This window comes from Cinclus cinclus, chromosome 3 (genome assembly GCF_963662255.1).
Source record: "Cinclus cinclus chromosome 3, bCinCin1.1, whole genome shotgun sequence".
Taxonomy (NCBI): Eukaryota; Metazoa; Chordata; class Aves; order Passeriformes; family Cinclidae; genus Cinclus; species Cinclus cinclus.
Window position 1 is genome coordinate 28,362,616 of NC_085048.1, and position 22,928 is coordinate 28,385,543.

Below are 22,928 nucleotides of genomic sequence, written 5' to 3' on the forward strand. Positions count from 1 at the left end.
AGTGTTTATACCTAGAAAACAAGACTAAAGTTTCAGAGCCAGTCTGTATGAAACAATATAGTTCTGGAGATTTAACATTCCACACGACTGCCGAGGATTTCGTGACCTACCAGGTAAAGTCCACTGGAAAATTCTGTGTTGCTATGAGAAGAAAAACTATTCCTGCAAGATACAACTGCTAATCATTTGCCCTACCTGCAAGCACATGCAGTTGAAAATATTTGCCTTTTTATTGCTGACAATCATATCTGTCTCAGATATGATGGGTCTGTTTCTGCTCTCATTGGTGTAAATCTTGGATTCTTCCATCCAATAGTTCACTGTTTCCTGATTTAGTTTTGTTTGCATGTGCATGCAGGCATTGGTACAACTGATGTGTGCAATAGGTGCAGGTGGGCTTCGTGTGGACTATCACAGATTTCAGCCAGATTGCAAAAGTGAACTGAAAACCTTTAAAAGGCTTTCAGTTATTATTACAATCTGTCTGTGGGATTTAAGCATTTTCAAAGTGAAAACTGTTGAAATAAATTGTTAAGACCTAAGTATCAAACACTGCCATTCTCTATTTAGCTTTTACCTATGAAAGCCAGGAGTAAGCTGGAGTTAATTTCATACTTGGATCTCCATAAGGACTGGGAATACATTTCACCAGCATGTCAAATGTTGTGAAACGTGGCATTCTGTGGGACAGAGAAAGAAAAATGAGAAAAATGTGGTATTCATTCATTCTCTGAAAGAAGTTACACATGGAAAAAAGTCTACTGTATGTGCAAACTTTCAGCCATCAGCTATTGCTCTACAATGTTTGGACCCGTCTATATAGCGAAACAGAGAATTGGCCTGATTTTTAAATTTTTAGATGCAACTGTAGCTCATGCTACATAAATGGTGGATACTTACGGATATTTTTTTTAAATGGAGTTGAGTTTTATGTAGGTGAAGTTTTATGAAGAGTTTGGGCAGAAGATCAGAATTTAGTTTCTTTTCAAGAGCTATCTTTACAGGTTTGAAAGCAAAATATTTTCTGTGCCATTTATATGTGTGTGTACTACCATAAGTTTTTACAAGACTTAACTTAAAAATTAATAGAAAATGAAGTGTAGCAATCTGCATGGAATCAAAAATTATCCATGTTTTGGTTGTTGTTAAAGTGAATATTTATAATCTTGAACAAATTTTCAAAATTATTTCTAAAATATAGTCTAAGTGCTTGTCCTTTCAGTGCTCAGATAGACAGGCTCTTTCAAAGAAAGTCTGCATTGTTAAAGAAATTACTGTCCTCAGTTCAGATATATTAGTTGATGGATCTTAGGTGATGCACAGGAGTTCTCAAATTTAATGCAGCCCCAGAAGTATAATAGCTAAGGTCACCTTCCATCTGTATCCTCTCCCACCTATCTACAATACCATCTTTCAGATAATGTTTTTCAGATATAGAGTCCAGTTAATATTAGACATATGGAAACGTAAGGAAGGTTCATAATTTTTTGAGAGGATTGACATATATGCCATGATACAATCCAGTCTAAATTAATTTCTGGTGATGCCTCTTTCCGTCCACTGGTGACAGAGTTAATCTAGGACACCTTAAAAAAAGATAGATCTTAGTTAAGCAGTGAAAATCATGACCATAGTTACTTCATCATGCGCAAAATTATAGTTCCTGATGCTGCTTTTGAATATAGGCCTGAAAATCTATCAGTATAATGTACTGCTCGTTTAAAGTTGTTTTTCTAACTGTATTTGTATTATATTTTAACTTTACCTCTAAGGTGGGATATAGACACAGAATCTCAGTCATCGTTCTGTATATGATTTTTATGCTTAGAAGCTACTACTGAGTATGTAGTTGAAAATGCAGTAAAATGCAGTAAGATGGCAACTATATAGTCTCTTCTAGCTTAGGAAATATACTAGGTTTAGCAGGCTGTATTTTGGTCCAGAAAGCCAGTTATATTTGTAAACTTCATCAAACCCAGCATAATCCTATGTATTAAGGAAAAACCACATATACTAGGGCAGGTCAGAAATGAAAGAAACTGTTTTGGATTTTGTGTCTGCCTTTGTGATTCCCAACATTACTTGATGAGGATGTGCTGCACTGAATTAAAGATAGGAACATGAAAGAAAATTGTATATAGAAGAAAATCAGAGTCTCAAGCAGATCCAGCCAGATAAAGAGCATGATTGTGTTTTTACATATGCAGTTTGCAAGAAGCAAGGGTTGAGGGAAAGCCCAAAATGTTATTGGCTGGAACTGGCCAGCTGGATTAACTTCTGTGGCTCTCTTAAACAAATTAAAAATGGGAGGGCAAGGGATTTGTTTTGTAGAAGATTTTCAAAAGACAGGGCACTGTCAGACATTACGGAGTAGCAAAGCCTTCAGCAGGACATTCAAGATCACCCTGCCCACCTTTATCCTGATAAAGCAGGGTAGACCAGTAGACCTGCTCTAAAGGAGAGGATCCTGAGCAGCAGAAAGCTTCCTCCTCCTTTCAGCTTGTAGTTGGAACACAACTACAGTATCACCATAAAAAAAACTTATATCCTGACTTCTAACTCTGAAGAGAGGATCCACCACTGCTACCATTAAATATATAAATGTAGACATTCCCCTTTCCCCTTCTGAAATGGAAAAAGAGCTCTTCACATTTGGCTCCCATATAGAGTCAATTGAGACAAACAGCCATTTTTAGGACACTTTCAGACATCTGCTCCAGGATGAAGTAAATGACATGCCTCAGTGCAGGTGTCGCTTTTCAGATTCCATAGAGGAAGCCAGAATGAGTAGTTCAAGCACAGGCATCAAAAATGTTGATGTCCTAAATTTAGTCAGATGAGTCCTACTGTGTGTTGCAAATTTCTTCTAAAACTTTTATATCTATTTTTTTTTCTGAAGGAAATGCTTCAGTGTGAACAATAAATGCTTTATTATGTCTGGAAGAATTTTTGTTTTCAAAAGATAGTTTGAGAATGCCATAATATTTACATACAGGTATTGCCCAGATAAGTATAAATTTAAGGATGTGCAGATTCTCAATGTGCAAATCGGTGATTTTTATTTTATCTGGTATGCACCCAACAGTACTTATGTGATTATAGGCACAGGCAGGCATATTAGCACATCATGGAGTTTCTGAGGAGGACTAATCAAACATCTGGTTAATCTCCTGAACATCCCTTATATGCATGGATTAAAACTGGCTTTGCTACCTTGGCATCAAAGTGGCTTGGAGTATTCTCCTTCAGTTCAAAGTGTTTTGATTATAATGAAGAAAACACTCAATACAGTGTTTTGGAATGGTTTTTGTTTTGAAAATGTACACTGAGTGTTGTGCTCATTAAAATCAAGTTACTTTGAAGTGAAGTATTGCATTCCCAGACACTTACATGCAGAGGAAGGTTAGGAGGTTTGAATGTGGAGGAAGAAGCTGATCTGGGAAACATATCTCCAGGATAAATAATACATCTCCTTTTACTGGGCACAAGAAATAAATGGATGAAGAAGAAGATACCTGTGACGAGACTTGCATTGTTGCCTTTGTGGAAGTAGAATGAATGGTTCTTTGAAGGGAACTATGTTTAGTGTAGCATGAGCAGAAATGGAAGAGAGTTGAAAGAAGACAGACTATAAAAATTATATAAAATTAAGAACATACAAAGACAGGCAATAGAAACATTTATTAAAGGGGGAAAATGTCATCTGCTTTATAAGAACAAGAAGGAAAGAACCTCACAAATTATTTGTCATGTAAAGAATTGGAATCCTCTTTCTAGCCTCATATCATCTTCTTTTTTCTGTCTCAGATTCTGCTGGGAGATTTTATGTGTAGGAAGTCGATTGTGTGACCAAAATAATCCTTCTGTTTTCATTTATGAGAGCTCTTAATACATTCAAAGACAGTCTACTCTTTAGGTCCTTGGCCAAATCACTGACCAGGGACTTAAGGAAGAAAGTAGTGTTACACCTGAGAAAATAAGTGGGTATTTTAAAGACAGTGAAGTGCATAGGAAAAGTAAAGATGGGTAAAGAGGAGAAAAGAAGACATTAAAAAAGGTGGGAAATATGGCAGAAATGGAAAAAAAAAAACCTAAAAGAAGATATCAGGAAGAATAAGATAAAAATAGCAGGAAATGAACAAGGTTAATAAAAATAATAATAATCATAGTAATAAAATCCCCAAACCAGGAAAGGAGAGAAAAAATACAAAGTCAAAATTGTCAATCTCAACAATAAAGTACCAGACAGAACAAAAGCAAAATAATGTGGAGTCATTTTGATTTATGACATGAGAAGTAAAGAAAAAAGAACACAAAAAAAATGAGCACCACAAGAATTTCTTCTTTATCGTGTTTCCACATTGCATTTATTTTCAGGCATTCTTTTCTCAGGTCTCTATCCCTCCCATTCCTCATTTCATTCTCCAATAAGCTGTGGAGACAGCTCCTGCCAATTTTGTTACTCTCAGTAAAATCAAGTCTAACCCTGTAACAACCCTTTCACTTGAGTGAGTATGTCTCAGAGTCCTCTGACTTCAGAAATTGATGCAGCTTATTTTCAAGTTATCTTACAGAAGTGGGGGTAGAATCAGAAAGAGTTTATTGTAGTAACTGAAGATGTCAAGAACTGAAATTTTAGTTAGTCTTATAAAGTGCAGCATATATTGCAGACTTCATATCATCGTCTATTTAACAAGTGCTACATTTTCCCTCAAAGCCTTCAGAAACACAAAGCAAATTGTGTTAGTTGATTGAGTAAATAAATATGCAGGCTGGCCTATAAAAACAGGGAGCAGCAGGCCACAATTATTTGTCAGAGCACTTTTAAAGTGAGATCTTTGAAGTTACGTTTGTGCTGTGTTGCTGTACTAAATTTGCTAGAATATTTTAAAGACTTAAAATTTCTACATTAAATTCACTTTTTCATGAAAAATTTGTTGGCTTTATGTCTAGCTCATGGTATGAACTAGTAGCCAACAATCTTCTATTCAAAAACTGGACTGTTTTTCAGTTATATACACAAAAAAGGCATTTTAAATAACAAATGTCTATCCACATTCCACCTTTATATTTCTGAGGGCTAAAGAAGATTTTTCTTTACTGTTGTTCTGGGAAAAAAATCCTCCTCAGGCTAAGATTTTGTATGTCAAATCTCATCTCAGAGTGAATTATAAACTGCTGATAATAGGACTGAATATTAATGGAAGCATGGTTATAGCCCTCACTATAATATCGTATCTCTGGTTTCAATTATGCTTTGGACAATGCAATATATCTTTAGGAGTATCTGATGTAATTAATCAGATAGTGGTGTAATGAAGAATAGAATAAGGAGAAAAACAGGCATTTTTTGTTTTACAGGCATGGAGAGGGATTTTATTAGTCTTCTAGGAGGAGCAGCTGGTGCCGGTGGATTAGTGTGTGCTGGTGTATGGAAATGATTCTTCAAAATTCTATTTTTGTCCTCAGCAGAGTTTTAAGTTGTTCTGAAATTACACAGAGAAATTATACATGATTAGCACAAAGTAAAATTGATTTAAAATAAATTTCTACCACAAATCTCTTTTCACTGAGTTTTATTTTGGCTCTGACATGAAGGGTAGGGGTTTTTTTTCTACATAAAATGGGTTTTATCAATTAAGAAATTAGACATGGAAAAATTCTTGTCAGGTCATCTTTTCTATCAGTGCAAGAACACTTTCTACAATATATTCTTCTAAAACATAGTCAAACTTCACTTTCTAGGCTATAGTGAAGGACTTCCACTGTTTCCCTTAGCAATTATTGCATAGTTACATAAACTTATTTTCCCCAATACCAGTTCTGATTTTTTCCAGGTTTTTCCAATACAAGTTTTGTTTATCAGTGTTCATATCCTTCTAAGGTTTCTGTGCAAGCTTCTGTATTTGCTTCTTCCAGTGACAAAGTCACACAAATCTGTATCACTCTTTTATCCTTTTCTCCTAAAAGTACTCTTTGCTGCTACTCTCCTCTGAAATTTCCCCAGTTTACAGGCATGATTTGGCTTCTTCCAGTGCAGAGCAGCAATGCAGAACTGTCACTGGAGTTGACAAAGAGGTCTATCACACCCTTGCTGCTTAAATTGATCTCTTTTCTGTAGCATTTGCAATTGCACATGGGTTGAAGCCGACCAATACCCCTCACTTTTTTCAGAATTATACCAGCTAACTCCCAGCCGCTGACTGATTGCATGGACCTTCGGTTTTTTTATACAGTCCCTTTATTACCTACCCTTCCAGTTCTTCAGCATTTTGGGCTCTTCATCTTGAAGAACAGATGAGTGAGGAGTGAAGAGGAAATTATTATTCATATCTCCTATAATATCCAAAAGAGGAATGTCAAGTGAAATGTCAAAGGGATGACCAATATAATTTCCTTTGTCATGTTTTACATACTTAAATTGTGGAATTCACTACCCCTGCACATTTTAGATTTCAGAATATGCTCTTCCCAAGGAAATTCTTAAACCGCAAAAGACTTATAGAAGGTATTGTAGTAGAAAATTCATTGCCCTTCTCTATATCTTTCCTGAAATATCATAACAGAATCTGGTCAAATACAAAATACTAAATGAGGCAAACCATAGATGATATCCTTTACAGCTTTTTGTTACTTGTATTCTTTTAACATTATACTCAAGTGAATCTCCAGCTGATCCTTGGGAAAAAACCACCAACTTCCAATGTAATTTTTACATTGCTAAAATAATTCTCAGTTTTGCAGGTTCATAAAAGCAACAGCTTTTTGAAAATAATCATATTGGTGTGACCAGTTTAGCAGCTCCTTTGACACAAGGAAATTTCCCCCTTTACTCAGTTTCCTTTTGTCAGTTTAATGTGTAGAATGAGCTAGATGGTTGATTTCTGAAAGCCTTTAGGTATGTGTGGAAAACTCAGTTTTCCTCAGCTAAAAGAGGCATAACAAACTTCATATAAGAAGAAAAGAATACATGCAGTTGCAATTAATGTCATTACTTTCATGGTTGTTGTATATCATGAAGAAACTAGAACAACTGAGTAAAATTTCAACATCCAATTGAGACTGAAGGGAAACTCCTTCATCCTTTTCGGTTTCCCAATGACTACTTGCTTCTGCATATGTTTCCTTTTTCAAAAAATAACACTGCTGTCATTTCAGGACAATGATGTAGCAGCCAGAAGGACCTTATCATGTACCTAGTGGTGTCAGTGACAGTATTTTGAATAACTATTCATGGTGCAGGATCACATTCATAACCAGCATCCTTTGGTTTACAAAACTTGCAGAACTTTGCTGCTCCTGTGGCAATTACACAGATTTTATGTTTTAGGAGAATATGCTCGGGCAGCACTTGTGCTGCATTTCATTGTATGCAGCCGCACAGAAAAAGTGAAGCACAAGCACAGAATAAATGTTCCTTACTATGTAAGTTTAAAATAAATGGTTTTTTGTGATAGGTTCTTGTTGAGTCCTAGAAAAATCCTCACTGAGAGAAGCCTGTGGTCTATCCCCTCTTTGGTTGTAACTGGTGTGAACTAACAGCAGAACTGTAATACTTGCCTCTCTCAGACAATAGCACAACTGAATATTTTGTAGTATGTTAGATACATATTTTCACCATGTAAACAGTGATGGAGTTGTCTGGGTGCAAAACGTAATAAACCAGCTATGCCAGGAATATTTTCACTGCAGTCAAGCACACTTAAAGCAATATATTAATGTTTCAGTTCTACAAATCACAGTACCTAGCAAAGTGCACTTTTTTTCCCTAAATTATCTATATTTTTACTTAGGTTTCAATGGTATCAGGTTTATTACTGAACTCTAACTTAAAAATAACTTTTTCAAACAATTTTCAAAGCTATTCCTGTAAACTTCACCACATCATCTGTTATACACGTTTCCTATTTTGTAACCACTGAGTCTTTACAGTGGTGGATGTGATCTAATTGTACCTTAAAAGTAGATCATTTCTCATCACAGATGCATAGCTTCTCTTTAAATGAGGCCTTGATGATTAAAGGTAGCTTCTCCAAAGCTCGGTTGGTTGTTTTAACTTAGACTGTTCTTCTATAGAGCCTCAGAGCCCTTTAGGCATCAAAGTGTCGACAGTGTTGCAGTAATAGTCCGTGTATTATTGTGGATTGGAGCATTAAAATTTTACTACAAAACCAGACAACATGTCACAAAGTGGTATAATCAAGGGCTCAGAGACGAAACATCTTCCGCTTTTTACAGCTGGAAGACTTGTAAAATCACTCCTTTCAATTTCAGGAAAACAAATCAGCTTACTAAAACCTGCAGGTTTATTGAACCAAATAAAATCAGATTCAGAAACATTCTTTGTCTTGACTTAGTGAGTTTGATTCTTCTTCACTGACAAATTAAGTGCAGTGGGAAAAGGTTCCTTAACCATGACTTAAAGCCATCATACCCTGTCATAAAAAACTGGGCTAAACTTCAGCAGCAAGTCTTTTTGGGTTTGGGAATTCTTTTTTCTTCTTTAACCCTCCTTCCTGAAGATGAATGTATCTTTTTTCTTCATTCTCAAGTTTTTTGCATTCTTTTCAGCTCTCACAACCTAGCTTCTTCTTTATACATCTCTTTAATCTATTGCAAGCCATTTAATTTCCAACTTTAAAAGAAAAAAAGATGTTTTTATCTGTTCTTTATAATATTTCTGCTTCTTTTTTGATATAATTTTACTTTATAATTGGTTTCTTTTTGGATCTAAAAAATTCTGGCTAAATTATTTGTAACATGTCTAAGCAATCATATTCTGTTGCATTTTATACAAGTGATTACTTCACTAGTAAATCATTCTTGCTTTATATCAGATGCTTTGAATCAGATTTGTCATAAGTTTAAAACAAAGTCATTGCTTTCTCCATTCAGATTGTCATTGCAAACAAACAAGCTGAAGCTATGGCTTCGGCTTGATTTTGCTGTCATTTATTCCATTAAAATCAATGGAGTTGTACCAATGTAAGCCTGATACAGGAAAGAATCAAATTCTGTAAACTTACAAAAAGTCTAAATCATAAATATGTATAGGCTCCTGTGTAAAAATGTATAAATATGATGATAATTTTCAAATACCACAAAAAGTATAGAAATATTTTCTACACCAACAGGTTCCATTGCATGCATATAACATGCACATTGTGCATCCCAGTGAAATACAGTCTGGTTTATTTCAGAGAAAATATGATTATACTGGTCTAATAAACTATGCAAAGTCTCACATTAATCTTAAATTATTAAGATAAAATCTCTATCTTCTTACAAAATACCTAATATATACCTGATAGGAAAACAAGAATGTTATTTAGACTCATTAATATGATTTGACTAGTCCCCTTGTTAATAAAACCTCTTTTTTCTTTTTTTTACTGCTTAATAGAGAAGAAAATCACGTTATTCGGACCTTGACTTTGAAGTAAGTTTTACTGTATTATTCCTGAATATCAAAAGTATTTTCCTAAAAGTAAATGTGAAGTGTTTATTTTAGCAGATTTTAGCCTTCTGGCACAGTAGATGCAGTAGGGTTGTTCAATTGGTACTGAACAGGATGAACGATTCATTAAAACTACTTTGGTGCAACTTGTTTGCAAAATATTCTGAGATCAAACTGTCATATTGCAATATTAACCATCATGATTTCAGTTTTTAAATTCTTTGCCTCTTCATTTTCATCTGGGTTTGGTTTTTTTGAATTTTTTTTTCCTGTTTTTTTTTTCTGGCTATCTACTTCCTGAAAAAGTGTGACACTTTTATAGGACAGGCTAAATCACAGCAGAAGTTCACTTTGTTCAAGAGATTTTCAATAATTTCTTTTTTCTTTCTTCAGTACTACTTTACTGAAATACTACTTTCATATCCAAGTAGTGATTATGAATGTGTCAAATTTTGAATGATGTAGTGCTGCAAGTGTCAAAGTTTATGGATCACATGCTATATAAAAAAATTAAGTTCATGTAAGGTTCTTCAGGTTGGATAGCCATAATTTCTGACTTAGATCCTGTTGAGTGAGGTTTAGTTGTGTTCATTAGTGACCGTTTTGTTCTATCTCAGTCAATATGATTAAGTTTCTAACAGATTTGTTTGAATTTTTTTTCTCTGATTTCTACCAGAAGGAATACAGGAGTTAGTTTTCAAGGGTTCATAATTTGAGGTTTTCGCATAGGTTACCTATTCATGCATACAAGTAGTTTGATATAACTCATTATGTGTGTCTCCAAAGAAGCTGAACAATTATATTTGTATGGAGCCTACAGATCATGGGCTAAAATTTGAAAGCCTGTGATCAGCACGTATCAACTATAACATAAAAAACTCCCCTGTTTGCCATTACCTAAATATGCTTTAGGATAAATGCATAGAAAGGAAGAAGAAAAACATGAAACAATAGTAAAATTCTCATGAGCAAACAACTCTAAAATTAAATTCAATCATAAGCTTTATAACTGTAGTGATATAAATAATTCTAAACTTTACTGGCTTTGTCATTGAAAAGTAGAAATATGACAATGAAAGCATTCTCTGTGGCAACAGATACTAAAACATTCTTCCTGTCACTCAGGAACATAATCCGACAGTAAATAACCGCCAGCAAATGCAGTACACATTCTGCTCTCAAGAGCCAGGATTCCCCTTACATATTTTCTCTTGACTCACATGGTTTCACAGAGTCCCAAAATGGGTCTTGCTGGAAGGGACCACGGTGGTTCATGTGGTCCAACCTCACTGGTCAACAAGGTCATCCTAGAGCACATGGCACAGGATTATGTCCAGAGGGTTCTTGAATAGCTCCAGTGAGGAAGACTCCACACCCTCTCTGGGCAGTCTGTGCCAGTGCAAGGTCACCTGCACAGCAAAGAAATTCTTCCTCATATTCAGGTGGAACTTCTGTCCATCAGTTTATGCCCATTGCCTCTTCTCCTGTTGCTTGGCACCACCAAGAAGAGCCTGGAAACCTCATCACCACCACCTTTTACATACTGATAGTCAGGGAAAAGGTCCACTCTAAATTGTCCGTTTTCAAGGCTGAACAAGCCAAATTCCCTCAATCTTTCCTCAAAAGATAAATGCTCCAATCCCTTAATCATCTTTGTTGCCCTCCCCTGGACCCACTCCAGGAGCTCCATGTCTGTCTCATCCTGAGGAGCCCAGAGCTGGACACAGCACTCCAGATGTGCCTCACCAGGGCTGAGTAGAGGGACAGGATCACCTCCCTCGACCTGGTAATGTTCTTCTCAATGCACCCCAGGACACCATTGGCCTTCTTTGCCACAAGGACACTGCTGGCTCATGGAGAACTTGTTGTCCACTAGGAGCCCCAGGTCCTTCTCAACAGAGCTGCTTTCCAGCAGGTCAGCGTCCAGCCTGTCCTGGTCCAGGGAATTATCCTTCCCCAGGTGCAGAACCCTGCACTTTCCTCTGCTGAGTTTCAGACAGTTCTCTGCCCCTCTCTTCAACCTGTCCTGGTCCTTCTCAAGGGGTGCACAGCTCTCTGGGGTAACAGCCACTTCTCCCAGGTTTGTGCTGTTGGTTATTTACACCTTTTTCTTAACTCGTTTGTAATGTTGCTGTTCCATGGCCTAGTATTTTTAGAATGACTACTAGAATGCAGGAAAAATATATTTTTTCTAAAAAGGAAATGATGGGGCCACTGGGAGTGACTGGAACTGAGGAACTGAGAGCAGCAGCATTACTGTGCCAGTTGCTGCTATGTTTTACAAATATTGATGCAGACTAACCCCATCTCACCTCTCAGATTTATGATTCTTCTGATTAAGTCTGTGGGCTTTCTTGAATCCTTACACATAGCATGGCTGTGTAGGGTAAAATAAAATAAAAAAGCCAAAAAATGTTGAGATGATGTGGTGTGGCCAATATGCTGCTCTTTGGATACCCCAGAGCAGCCTGACTGCAAAACGGAATACAGTCTGGAGGCAAGATCGAGCCAAAGGGATTGAACATACAACTTAAATGTTTACCACTTTCTTTGCTTTGTCTGTGACCAGTGCCAGCTGGCACTTTTTGAGACATTGCCCTTCCATATTCCTGAGGATACGAAACCACAGAATGACATGGATGTGGTTCTGAAGATAACAGATGTTAAATATGTAGGGTGAACAAGGATGGGACAAGTTTGGCTACCTCTGTCCTTTTCGTTTTAATACTCTCTCTGCAGTCTCTGCACCCTTAACCTTTCCCACGTCTCTATATATATTCAAGACAAATACTCAGGCTATGCCTATCTTAATAAATCAGACATTTGAGGGGCTATTCCTGGGTGCTAAAAATGCCAGCTTTTTTATGTATTAATTTTTAGAAAGACCTTCACTATTATCTGGACCACCATTGTCTCTCCAATAAGTTCTTGAGTGTCATTAAGGGTCTCAGTTCAGTCTGGGTACCATTCACAATAGATAATTTGGTTTTGGACTTTTTATTTGGGAAAATAAGAGCATTTAATAGAATTTAGTATTCATGGGAAACTTTCAATGTTAGATGTTGCCAGAGAATAGTCTTAGACATTTTTGACTTACTACTATATACTCATCATTTCATACTTAAAAAAACAAAAACATGACTATTCTAGTGTCTTCCAATGGAACATTCACATTAATATAAATAATTTGAAAGAAAAACAATAAAAATACATTTTTAAAAAATGAGAAAGGCCATTTTTCTACAAGAGCCACAGAAGAAACCCAAAGCCAGCTGCTGTGTAATGTGAACGCAGCTAGACTAAGACTACATACCACAAAATACTCTCTGTCTCTGTTATCCTCAATACATACAGAAATACAGATGTAGTTTTAAGGGCCTTTGCAATGGATTATAAATAATTAAACTCCTGTGTCTGTGTGGGTTCTGTTATGGAAAACGTGTCTCAATCAAAAGAAAGGGAGAGAGAAAAAGATGCCATCAAAACGGACAAGCACTTACCATAGATCTCAAGCTGGTTAGAGAGGGGGGCTCTCAAAACTGGGCACCTGTATATTGTTTACCCTTTTTAAATAGCTTACCATTACATTCTTAAATTATCCCTTCATGCAGGGGAAAAAAACCAAAAAGACAGAGTGTAACAAACAGGGCTTAGTCTGCCAGCAGGAAGTGTTTCTGCTACATAATATACTGTCCTGGGTTAGATTTTGTAAAACACCGACTAATCTAGTTGAACTTTGAAGTTTGCTGAATGGTCAACATAAAACAATTTTGCAGCTCTTTTCTTGCTATTAATAAAGGTAAGTTTGGACTCATTCATGCAGTCTGGTGTCCAAAACATGCGCAAAATTATTGGTCTGGACATTTTAGATTCTCGCTGCCACAGGCTGTGCTAACCCCAGCTAAGTGCCCTCCAACTCCTGTCATTTTTTTCTCTAGAGCTGGACAGGTAGCTTTTTCATTAAGTTTCAGCACTAACAGTTAGCTGTCAGATCAAATAAAATTCATTCTAATTATGTTGAACAGAAATACAGATGCTCTAGAAATTCCCTGGAGGGTTTTATAATAGGTGTATGCTGGCAATTATAAAAATGTACAGGAGAGCTAAACAGTACTATTGGCATGCGTTTTAGGATTCAAGATCACAATTACCTTTAAATTCTATGAAAGAGTCTGACTAGGATTTCCACAGTCACACCACTCTCTCATTTCTATCAGCCATTGATTGGATCTACCCTGTTAACAACATTTATGCCAATTAATTCCAAAAATGCCTTATTACCCTGATCCACAGGATTCAAGTCATCTCTTGCTCTGAGGGAGAGCAAGAATACACAGGGCAAGTGTGAATACTAGACTGTCTTCTTTCATTTCCACAGATCAGTAGACTTTCACCAACAATAATGCTAAATTGATCACTGATTGCTGGAGCTGCATTCTTTCAGAACTTCATCTGCCATAGCTATTTATTGTAATATTATTATAACTCATAAAAGTTTAAAATAATTTTCTTAGTAACCTGAAGACATCTTTTGAAGGCAAAGGTAAAAAAAAATGCCTGCAGGGAAAAATTATTTCCTGTTACCAAGTTTGGCAACTGATCGTACCTATAACATCTTGGAAAAAATAACATTTCCATTAAAGGGCTGGGAAGGGATTCCCCCATCTGTTCTTTTAACCTAGCTGCTTTGTACAAGATTTGACAGAGAACATGTTTAACTGTGACTATGTAGAAAATCTCCAAGGTAAATGAAATTACCTGGTGGTGGTGGTGGTGGTGGTGGTGATGATGATGATGATGATGATGATGATATTATTTATGAGACTGACCACAAATCATAGAATCACTAAATAGCCTTAGGTTAAAAGGGGCCTTAAATGTCATCTAGAGCCAAGGCCCAGCCACTGGCAGGAACACCTTTCACTAAACCAGGCTGAGCCTCATCCAACCTGGCCTTTAGCACTTGCAGGAATGGGGCATCCACAACTTCTCTGCAACCTGTTCTAGTGTCTCATCACTTCATCATAAAAGTCATTTTTCTGTATCTAATCTAAACCCACCCTCTTTCAGCTTAAATCCATCACCACTTGGCCTACCACTATATGTTCTTGTGAAAAGTCCTTCTCCAGCTTTCTCATAGGCCCCCCCTTAGGTACTGCAAGGCTGCTGTAAGATCTGCCCAAAGCCTTCTCATCTCCAGCCCCAATTCTCTCAATCTGAATTCATAGGAGAGGTCCTCCAGCCCTCTTATCATCTTTGTCATCCTCTGCTACTCTCACTCCAACAGGACATGGACTTTATGTTGGGAACCCCAAAGCTAAATACAGTACTGCGGTGGGGTGTTATGAAATATTCATGAGTATTTTTGTCTTGAGTTAAAAGTTCAGCTAAAGCCTTGTCATAAATAAAAAAGGGAGCTGGGCACAGAGTTATGTTTGAAGTTTTCCCCATCTTGCTGACAGCCATTCACAGTGAATTCTTTTCTGTGAGTAGGTGATCATCAGAGTAAGGCGTAATCTCTTCAAAACACACACTCTGTCTAACTTAAGAGTGGGGGTAGGAATGTGGAAGGGGTGCTTGGCCCCCTTTAGGGTGTGGGGCACAGGAGTTATGAAACATTTAGGAGACACCACAAGAAGATGTGTGTCTGAAGCCTTGTGTCTGACTCTGGTACTCATCCTGGTATTAGTGGTCAAGATCTCCAGCTTTGTATTGTTAAAAATTAGTATTTTTAATATTAATAAAGGGGTTGTTTTCCACATTGCCCATTTAATAGAGAAGACAGAATAACACCCTAAAAATTCTTTGTAGGTTGTTTTCTCATAAAAGAGTTACCCAACAGAGCATATCTTCTAGAAAGGAGATAAGATGCTGCTTTCTAACCAGAAATTCTAAAGAGGTCTAGAAACTGAGAGTTAAAGTTGGAAATTTAAGTTGCTACACTTTCAGTTCAGATTGTTCTTTATAAGAAGTAGGGAGGGAGTGGGTGTCAGTGGGTAGGAATTATGGAATGGAAGCCAGGAAAACACAAAGTAACCAAAAGATCCATGGGTACATGTTCATACCAGTCATGCTGCTATTAAGAATAAAATGTAAAGATTTTTTTTTCTGGCAGACTTCCCGGTGCAAGTATTTTATTTCTCCTCCCACCTGCTTCTCCTCAGGAATAATGTAATTAACTGAGTAAGACATTTGCATTATTCATATTTGCTATTTAATGACATCTTGGGTACACGATTAAGGAAAATATATGAGAAAGTAGCATTCTCTATATTCCCAGCTTTCTACTAAAAAGTTTCCAAATGGAAATATGTGTTTCACAGCCTCATGTTATTTCCTGCTTTTTAGGGCTAGCTTTTTAACCTACCAAAACGGTTTTATTCCCATGACCATGTCTCCTTATTTAAACCAATAATAATCTTTGAGGTAGAACATTTTTTAAATTTTATGTATACGAATACTGCTATATACTCCTGTCTACCATAGCAGCAATATCTCAAAAGAGTCCCCAGGAAATCACTTAAGTGAAACTCCCTTCATAAATTTAGATAGCTATTTCTAGTTAAATTACCTTTTCCAAGGATTTTATTACCAAATATTGCAAAAGGTTTTCCCTTATTCTCCCCACAACTCAAGTTAATAGATCTTTAATTGCTGATGTCTCATGTCTCTTTGTGAGACATATTGCCAAACTCCTTTTTTCAGAAATTAACAAACTCTCAAACTACTGTGTGGCTGTATTGAAGTTATTGACAGGTATTACAGCATAGCAGTAGAAATGCCTGGCCAAAAAAGCAGCCACGTTTCATGAAATCACTAAAGACGTAATGCAAATGAAAGATAAAGTTGACATTGATAAAGGAATATTGAGAGTCAGCTATTGCCACTCCATTTTAAAAGGTGCTAACCTAGGTTTGGCAGGGGTGTTTCTTGGTGGAAGGGCTCACACTCAGGCACCTCATACATAAGTTTGTAGGGTTTCACTCAGAGCTCCAGGGAAAATCAGGCCTGACACAAAATCAGGAGTTGCACAAAGGCCTGTGTCCTGCACCTCATCTGTCAGCATTCCTGGATGCTGCCCTGGGTGTAATTCAAGTTCAAGCAGTTACAACGCTTAAGAAAAGCAAAGCCAAACCCATCCACTGTTGGACTGAAGTGAAGCATCCTCACACCCTCCCCTCCCCAGACCATCCAGGCCACAGAACCATGAGACTGGTCAAACAGTAAGCAGCCTTCAGCTTGGCTCCAGAGGCTGCTCTGAATCCGGAACCGAGCATGAATTCCTTTGAAAACAGCTTTGATGGTCATAGTTTACAATCTAGGCTTGAAAACAAGCTTCACTCACCAAGTAGCTGCCCAGGCAGATACATGGCTGAGGCCTGTGCACTAAGGTGTGAGAGTTGTGGGGGCCCTTTGGGGTCTCCCCCTCTTCCACAGGAGTGCCATGTAATCAGTTGCTGTGGAAGAGTGCCCTTGGCATGGGCTAGAGGGAGGGTGGTTTCCAATTTCTTAGTGCATGAAATAAGAAAGCAAGTAAAATTGACAAAATATATGCCTAATTTTCTTAATATGAAAGCAATTTCAATTGCATTTTATGACGATTTGAAGGACAAGAAGATGTCTAATTAAAAAGATAAAACATTTGGGGATTTTCCATTTTGAGCCAAGATTTCTGAGTTCAGCATTCTCATAAAAATTATTCCAACAGGGACCATTAAAAAGTGCTGTTACTTCCCTATAGAAATTAAAATACAAGCATCCATGCTGAAAACAGAAGTTATAGAAAATATTCTTGATATGCAAGAGAAATATTCTTCTGAGAAATTGCCATTATTTTCAGAATACTTCCAAGCTAGTGTAAAAACAGTGCCCCTTAATTCAAGTAACTCAATAAATGTAGGGTTTAAACAATCTCTTGTACATAGGATGAACATTAAACACGGCAGGGAGAATGGCCAGGGCAATTCACTTCCACTGATCATATCTATATGGAAAAGATGGCCCTGCCAAATTCAATTTCCTTTATTATGTTGGAAAAAGTAATGCTTCTCTTTAAAAAAAATAAAAATAAAAAGCAAAACAGATTAAATTATAAATATAAGCAAGTATATTCCATTTTGCAGAAGGTCATGCATACAAGAAAGAGGCATATGGAATTGTTCCAAGAGTTAAATCAGAAATTTCAGACTCTGGACAGATTTCGGGATGTACCAAAATCAGGCAGTATGGTAAGTGTCCTTCTATTATATTTAAAAATCTGGTGGATCCTAAACAAAAAGAATTAAACAAGAGTTTTTTTACTTCAGTACATTTCCCAAGAAGACCTCACCTTTAGGTACCTCAGAAATGAGAACCAAAGCTATTTTCAGCAATCCATCCTATGACGAGACTCATTACATTCTACAATTAGACCATAACTAACTCACTAACATCATTATAGATGACAAGTAATTGAACTGGAGGGAATACATTTCAAATCTGTATGTGCCTACTGTGTCTAAGGGCCTTTATGCAGAGAAAGCAGTTCACTGATACAATTTCACCAATAAGGCTTTTCCTCTAGCTAGGCAAGGAGATAATAAATTTGATACTACAAAGTCCAGATTGATTTACCTATACATGCAATTGTCCAGAAAGCAAACAAGGTCTCTGTAATGCCATGTCTTTTCCATAATAGATTTATAAATATTTATCATGGGAAAAGCAAAAATCAAATCATCCTGAGTTGAGGCTGCTATCATCATAATTCAAATTTATACACACACACACACATGCATAACACCCTGACTACATCTGATAATGAGAGCAAGGAAATAGCTGATTTTGCCTAATTAAAACAGCTAATTTAGTCTGACATATTTTTATCAGTAATATTTTGATTGGTAATAATTTTTATATAATTTTATAATGTAAAAATTGTATATTAAATGGAACTGAGCTAGAATCATTGTATTCTATAACTTTTTCAGAAGAACTGCTCTCAGACATGAAGAAGAGGTATTAAACAGATGTGAGGCCAGTGGATTTACATCATTTACATCATCTTAATCCAGCAGAAATTTAGCCCTGGTTCTCTGATGAACGTTTATCTGTGATATGTGTTATTTTGTATCAAGTTCTCACTCAGTCTCCCTTTTGAGATCAGCTGACATGTAATGTTTTCATTTGTCTCCCTACTTGAGATTTGCTGTTCACATAAAGCTTGAATTAATTCAAAATCTCAGAGGGAATCTCAGTGAAAGAGTTGTGTTTACTCTTTCACATTGGTGCTGTGATTTTGAAAGGTCTGCTAATAAAAACTGCCTAGAGGAATGGTCTGTTTGTGAGACATCCAGAGAGTGATCCAGGTACCTAAATATAGGCATCTCAGGCTATTTTAGACAGAGGTCTTGGTTTACAGACAGTACAGGCAGTGATGATACAGGACTCAAAGGAGATCTGCATCTCTCATGGAAGAGAGTTGGAGATTGAGCAGAAAGTCCAAAGGCATCTTAGATGGTGCAAAAAATTTAGATTTTAGCAACTAAATCCCATCCATCATATTACAGCAGAAATTTTTAATTAAACTGGCCAATAAAATTGTTTGCCTTATAAAACCTAGCATTAAAAAAAAAAAAAAAAAAACATTCAGTAGAAAATAACCACCTTTCAGTCTGTTAATCCTAATATATGTGAGCCCATCAGCCTGTAAGGCAGCATTTTCAAAGTTTCTGTCGTTCTGCCATGCACCTGCCACAATTTAAAATCCAGCTAGCAGTCTCTGTTTCAAACCACTCATGTTTCAGGCAACAAACTCTTCTCAGTTACCTTCCTTTTTTCTTCTCACTCTTTTCTACACTCCTCTCCCACTTTTCTCCCACTCTTAGAAAGATGTCTATTGGTACTGGATCTCTCAGCCCATTCCTCACACATTGGTTCTTCTGAAAGGGCTTAGCTGGCAGCTCAGGTGAGGAGCCTGCCAAAATGTTGATTGTTAACAGAGAGAGTCACAGCAGTGCCGAGCACCCACCAGCCTGGCTCCCTGCAAAGCCATTTCCCCTCTCCAGCTTCTGTGTCTCATGAGAGCACATCAGCAATCAGCCTTATGAATGGAAACTGCATTGTTTCATCCATGATTTTAATTCTTCTTTCTTTGGTCTTCAGGAGAACTCAGGACCGAGCAAGGCTCCATGGGACAGTTTCAAAACCACAGGTGACTACCAACACTATACAACGATAAATGTATTAGACACAGAGGCAAAAGATGCTTTAGAACTCAGACCAGCAGAATGGGAGAAGTGTCTGAACTTACCTTTAGATGTGCAAGAAGGTGACTTTCAAACAGAAGTTTAACAAAAAGGAACTGAACAAAACAGAAACAAAGTAAAAATAATTAATTGCACTGACAATAAAAAGACTGTGGGAATCCTGACACTCCTGTCTGAACATTGCGACTCCTTTATGTCAGGCTCTTCCTGTGCCAAATGTCAGTGGTTTTTTTCGTACAGTATATTCCCACTAGTGCAGCTAGTGGAGAACCAGGTGTACAATTCTTACCATCGTGTGTTGTAAGTACCCGTGGAATGGATTTGTAAGGTAATCTTTATAGATAAACCTCAAGCAACGATTCATGTTGTAACAGCTTCATTTGGTTTAGTTTTCAAAAAACTTCACCATGAAGCACAATGTATATATTTATGCAGTTTTTAAAGTTTATAACAGTCTGTTTGGCCATTACTACACTTTTTACTTTATAATATAAAAGCAAAGTTTTTGTCATTAAATGAATGTCTGTTGAGCTACATTCTTCATTGCTTTAAATGCAATAAAGTAATAATCTCACTTTTATATGAATAATATATTTCACATCTTTATTATTGCAGTTTTCTCTGGAAAGCTCAGAACAGCTTTCTCTGCTGCAGCTGTGTATAAAATATTTAAAATGTTGTATGGTGTAAATAAACCTTTGTCTACATATCAGTTTCCTAGTGCATTTTATTCCATATTGTTCCTCATAAATTTGAATACTTATAAAATTTTCTATAAAACAAAAACATTGAATATGTATTTGCAGTTTTAATAGCATGTTGTATGTAGCTTCTGCAAAAAGTTTCTAAATTATATTAGTAGGCTTGTATCCATTCTGAATTTTCTTAGGGTTTTTTTTCCAACAATGTACCTCATAAATTGGACTTACCAGAATATTATAACAATTTTTACATGTTTTGTAAGAATTTTCGTCTAGTTGTAGAAAGACAAACAATGGAAAATAAGCTAAGTTTCAATGCACAGAATCCAAAGAAAATGCTGACTTAGAATCATATCTTGTGCATAATCTTCTTGATGTATAATGAAAAATAATCTCAAGATAAAAAAGTTCGTATGTATTTTAGATTTAAAAAAAAAAAAAACAAGACAATGAATCAAACCCAAAAAAACCTGAATTGGTTTCATCATAAATCACAAGCAAAGTATGATTATTCTTTGTATTGAAAAATACAGTTAAACAATTAGGAGTAGGAAGACAAAATTTCCTTTTCCATGCATAGAATCAAAACCTGATCTTCAAAAATCTCATCTACAGCGTAGCTGTGGGGACATAGGATATCTCAAAACTTCAGATGTCATAGTTCTAGAAAAGTTTCCAAAACTATTTTGGTTCCTGCTGTACAAAAGTGAATATGCTGCAGCCTACTATCTGGAAAGATCTCAGAGAGGAAGAAAACACGACCACCAATCTGCTTAGGAAGAAAAAAGACAAGAATAGAGGCTTGTCAGTGAGAACTTAACCCAGAGAATTGGAAGAGGAAGATCAGCATCCATCTGTTAAGAGAAAAGTACTTAGGATCTACCTTAGGACCAATCTTCAGAAAGTATTTCAGTTTGACAATCTTTTCTCCAGGCCATAAGGTATTTAAGTCACAAAAAGGAGGCTGACTTTTCCTGCTCTGAGTGAGCATCTCATGCTGTGCAAAGACTTCTCTAATCTAATGCCTCAGGGTCTAAATCTTTAAACAAGTAAGAAATAACTAGCCACCAGCCTGCTATCAGGTCCAGTAGCAGGCTTAGATGCCTAGAGGTTAAATGATGCAGTACTATCACCCTCAGTAAGTTTGCAGACAACAGTAAACTGGGCAGGAGTGTTGATCTGCTGGAGGGCAGGAAAGCTCTGCAGAGGGATCTGGACAAGCTGGATCAATGGGCAGAGGCTCATGGTGTGAGGTTCAACAAGGGCAAGTACCAAGTCCTGAACCTGGGTCACAACAACGCCCTGCAGTGCTACAGGCTGGGGACAGAGTGGATGGAAAATTCCCCAGCAGAAAGGGACTTGAGGGGTGCTGGTGACTGAGGCTGAACATGAGCCATCACTGTGCCCAGGTGGCCAAGAAGGCCAGTGGCATCCTAGCCTGTGTCAGCAGTAGTGTGGCAGGACCAGGCAGTGATTGTCTCTCTGTACTCAGCACTGGTACCTTGAGTGCTGTGTCCCCAGTTCTGGGCCCCCAATTTAGGAAGGATGTTGAGGAGCTGGATCTGTCCAGAGAGGGGCAACAGGTCTGGTGAAGGGTCTAGAGAGTAAATCCTGTGAGGAGCATCTGAGGGAGCTGGGGTTGTTTAGTCAGGAGAAAAGGATGCTCAGGGGAGACCTTATCCCTCTCTACAACTCCCTGAAAGGAGGCTGTAGCCAGGTGGGAGTTGATCTCTTCTCCCAGGCAATCAGCCACAGGATGAGGAGTTGGCCTCCCTTGCATCAGGGGAGGTTTAGGTTGAACATCAAGAATTTCTTCACAGAAAGAGTGGTTAAGCATTGGGCTGAGCTGCCCATGGATGTAGTGGAGTCTCCACGTCTGGCGTGTTCAAGGAATGACTGGACATGTCACTTAGTGCTGTGGTTTATTTGACAAGATGATGTTCAGTCAAGGTTGGACTTGATCATCTTGGAGGTCTTTCCCAACCTTAATGTTTCTATGATTCTATCAGTCTATACTGTGATACATCAGTCAAACAGAACTGGCTGTTTTTCAAGAGGCTGATGCAGAAGGAGGCAGATGGCAAGGCTGGCTATGCAGCCTCCTAACTTTTCAGATCAGATAATGCAACAAAAAACTTTTCACTACATACAAGAGAAACTACACATTTTTTAAGGATTTCATTCCATATGGTAACAAGTCTTAGAGCATGTTTTACAAAATTTCTAATTTTTGAGCCCAAATGAGGAAGCTTAGACCCCTGAATCCAGATATAAAGCCTTAGCATCCTCCTTGTCTGATCTAAACATAATACATATTTGAACACCTCAGTATTTCAATAACTGTAATGCAAAAATTATTTGTATAAGCTTTATATCACCTAACTTCTGTTCAATGGTAGTCTAGTTACAACTGTATAAAGCTTAGGGTAGGCTGCAAACTTACTCAGGAAATATGATAAATCAGTTTACACTCACTATGCTGCTGACCCAGTTGTGCTGTTATTAATAACCCAGTGGATTCAG

General features: G+C 37.2%; 1 protein-coding gene across 1 annotated transcript in view; it reads left to right on the top strand.

Moving 5' to 3' along the window:
• Positions 1-19,789, top strand: part of ADGRB3 (adhesion G protein-coupled receptor B3) — a 439,895-nt gene extending 420,106 nt beyond the window's left edge. The window contains exons 28-30 of the mRNA XM_062489771.1: positions 9,404-9,439; positions 17,581-17,685; positions 19,601-19,789. Coding sequence (XP_062345755.1) covers positions 9,404-9,439; positions 17,581-17,685; positions 19,601-19,789 — 330 coding nt within the window. The remainder of the gene's footprint in view (positions 1-9,403; positions 9,440-17,580; positions 17,686-19,600) is intronic.
• The last annotated feature ends 3,139 nt before the right edge of the window (positions 19,790-22,928 follow it).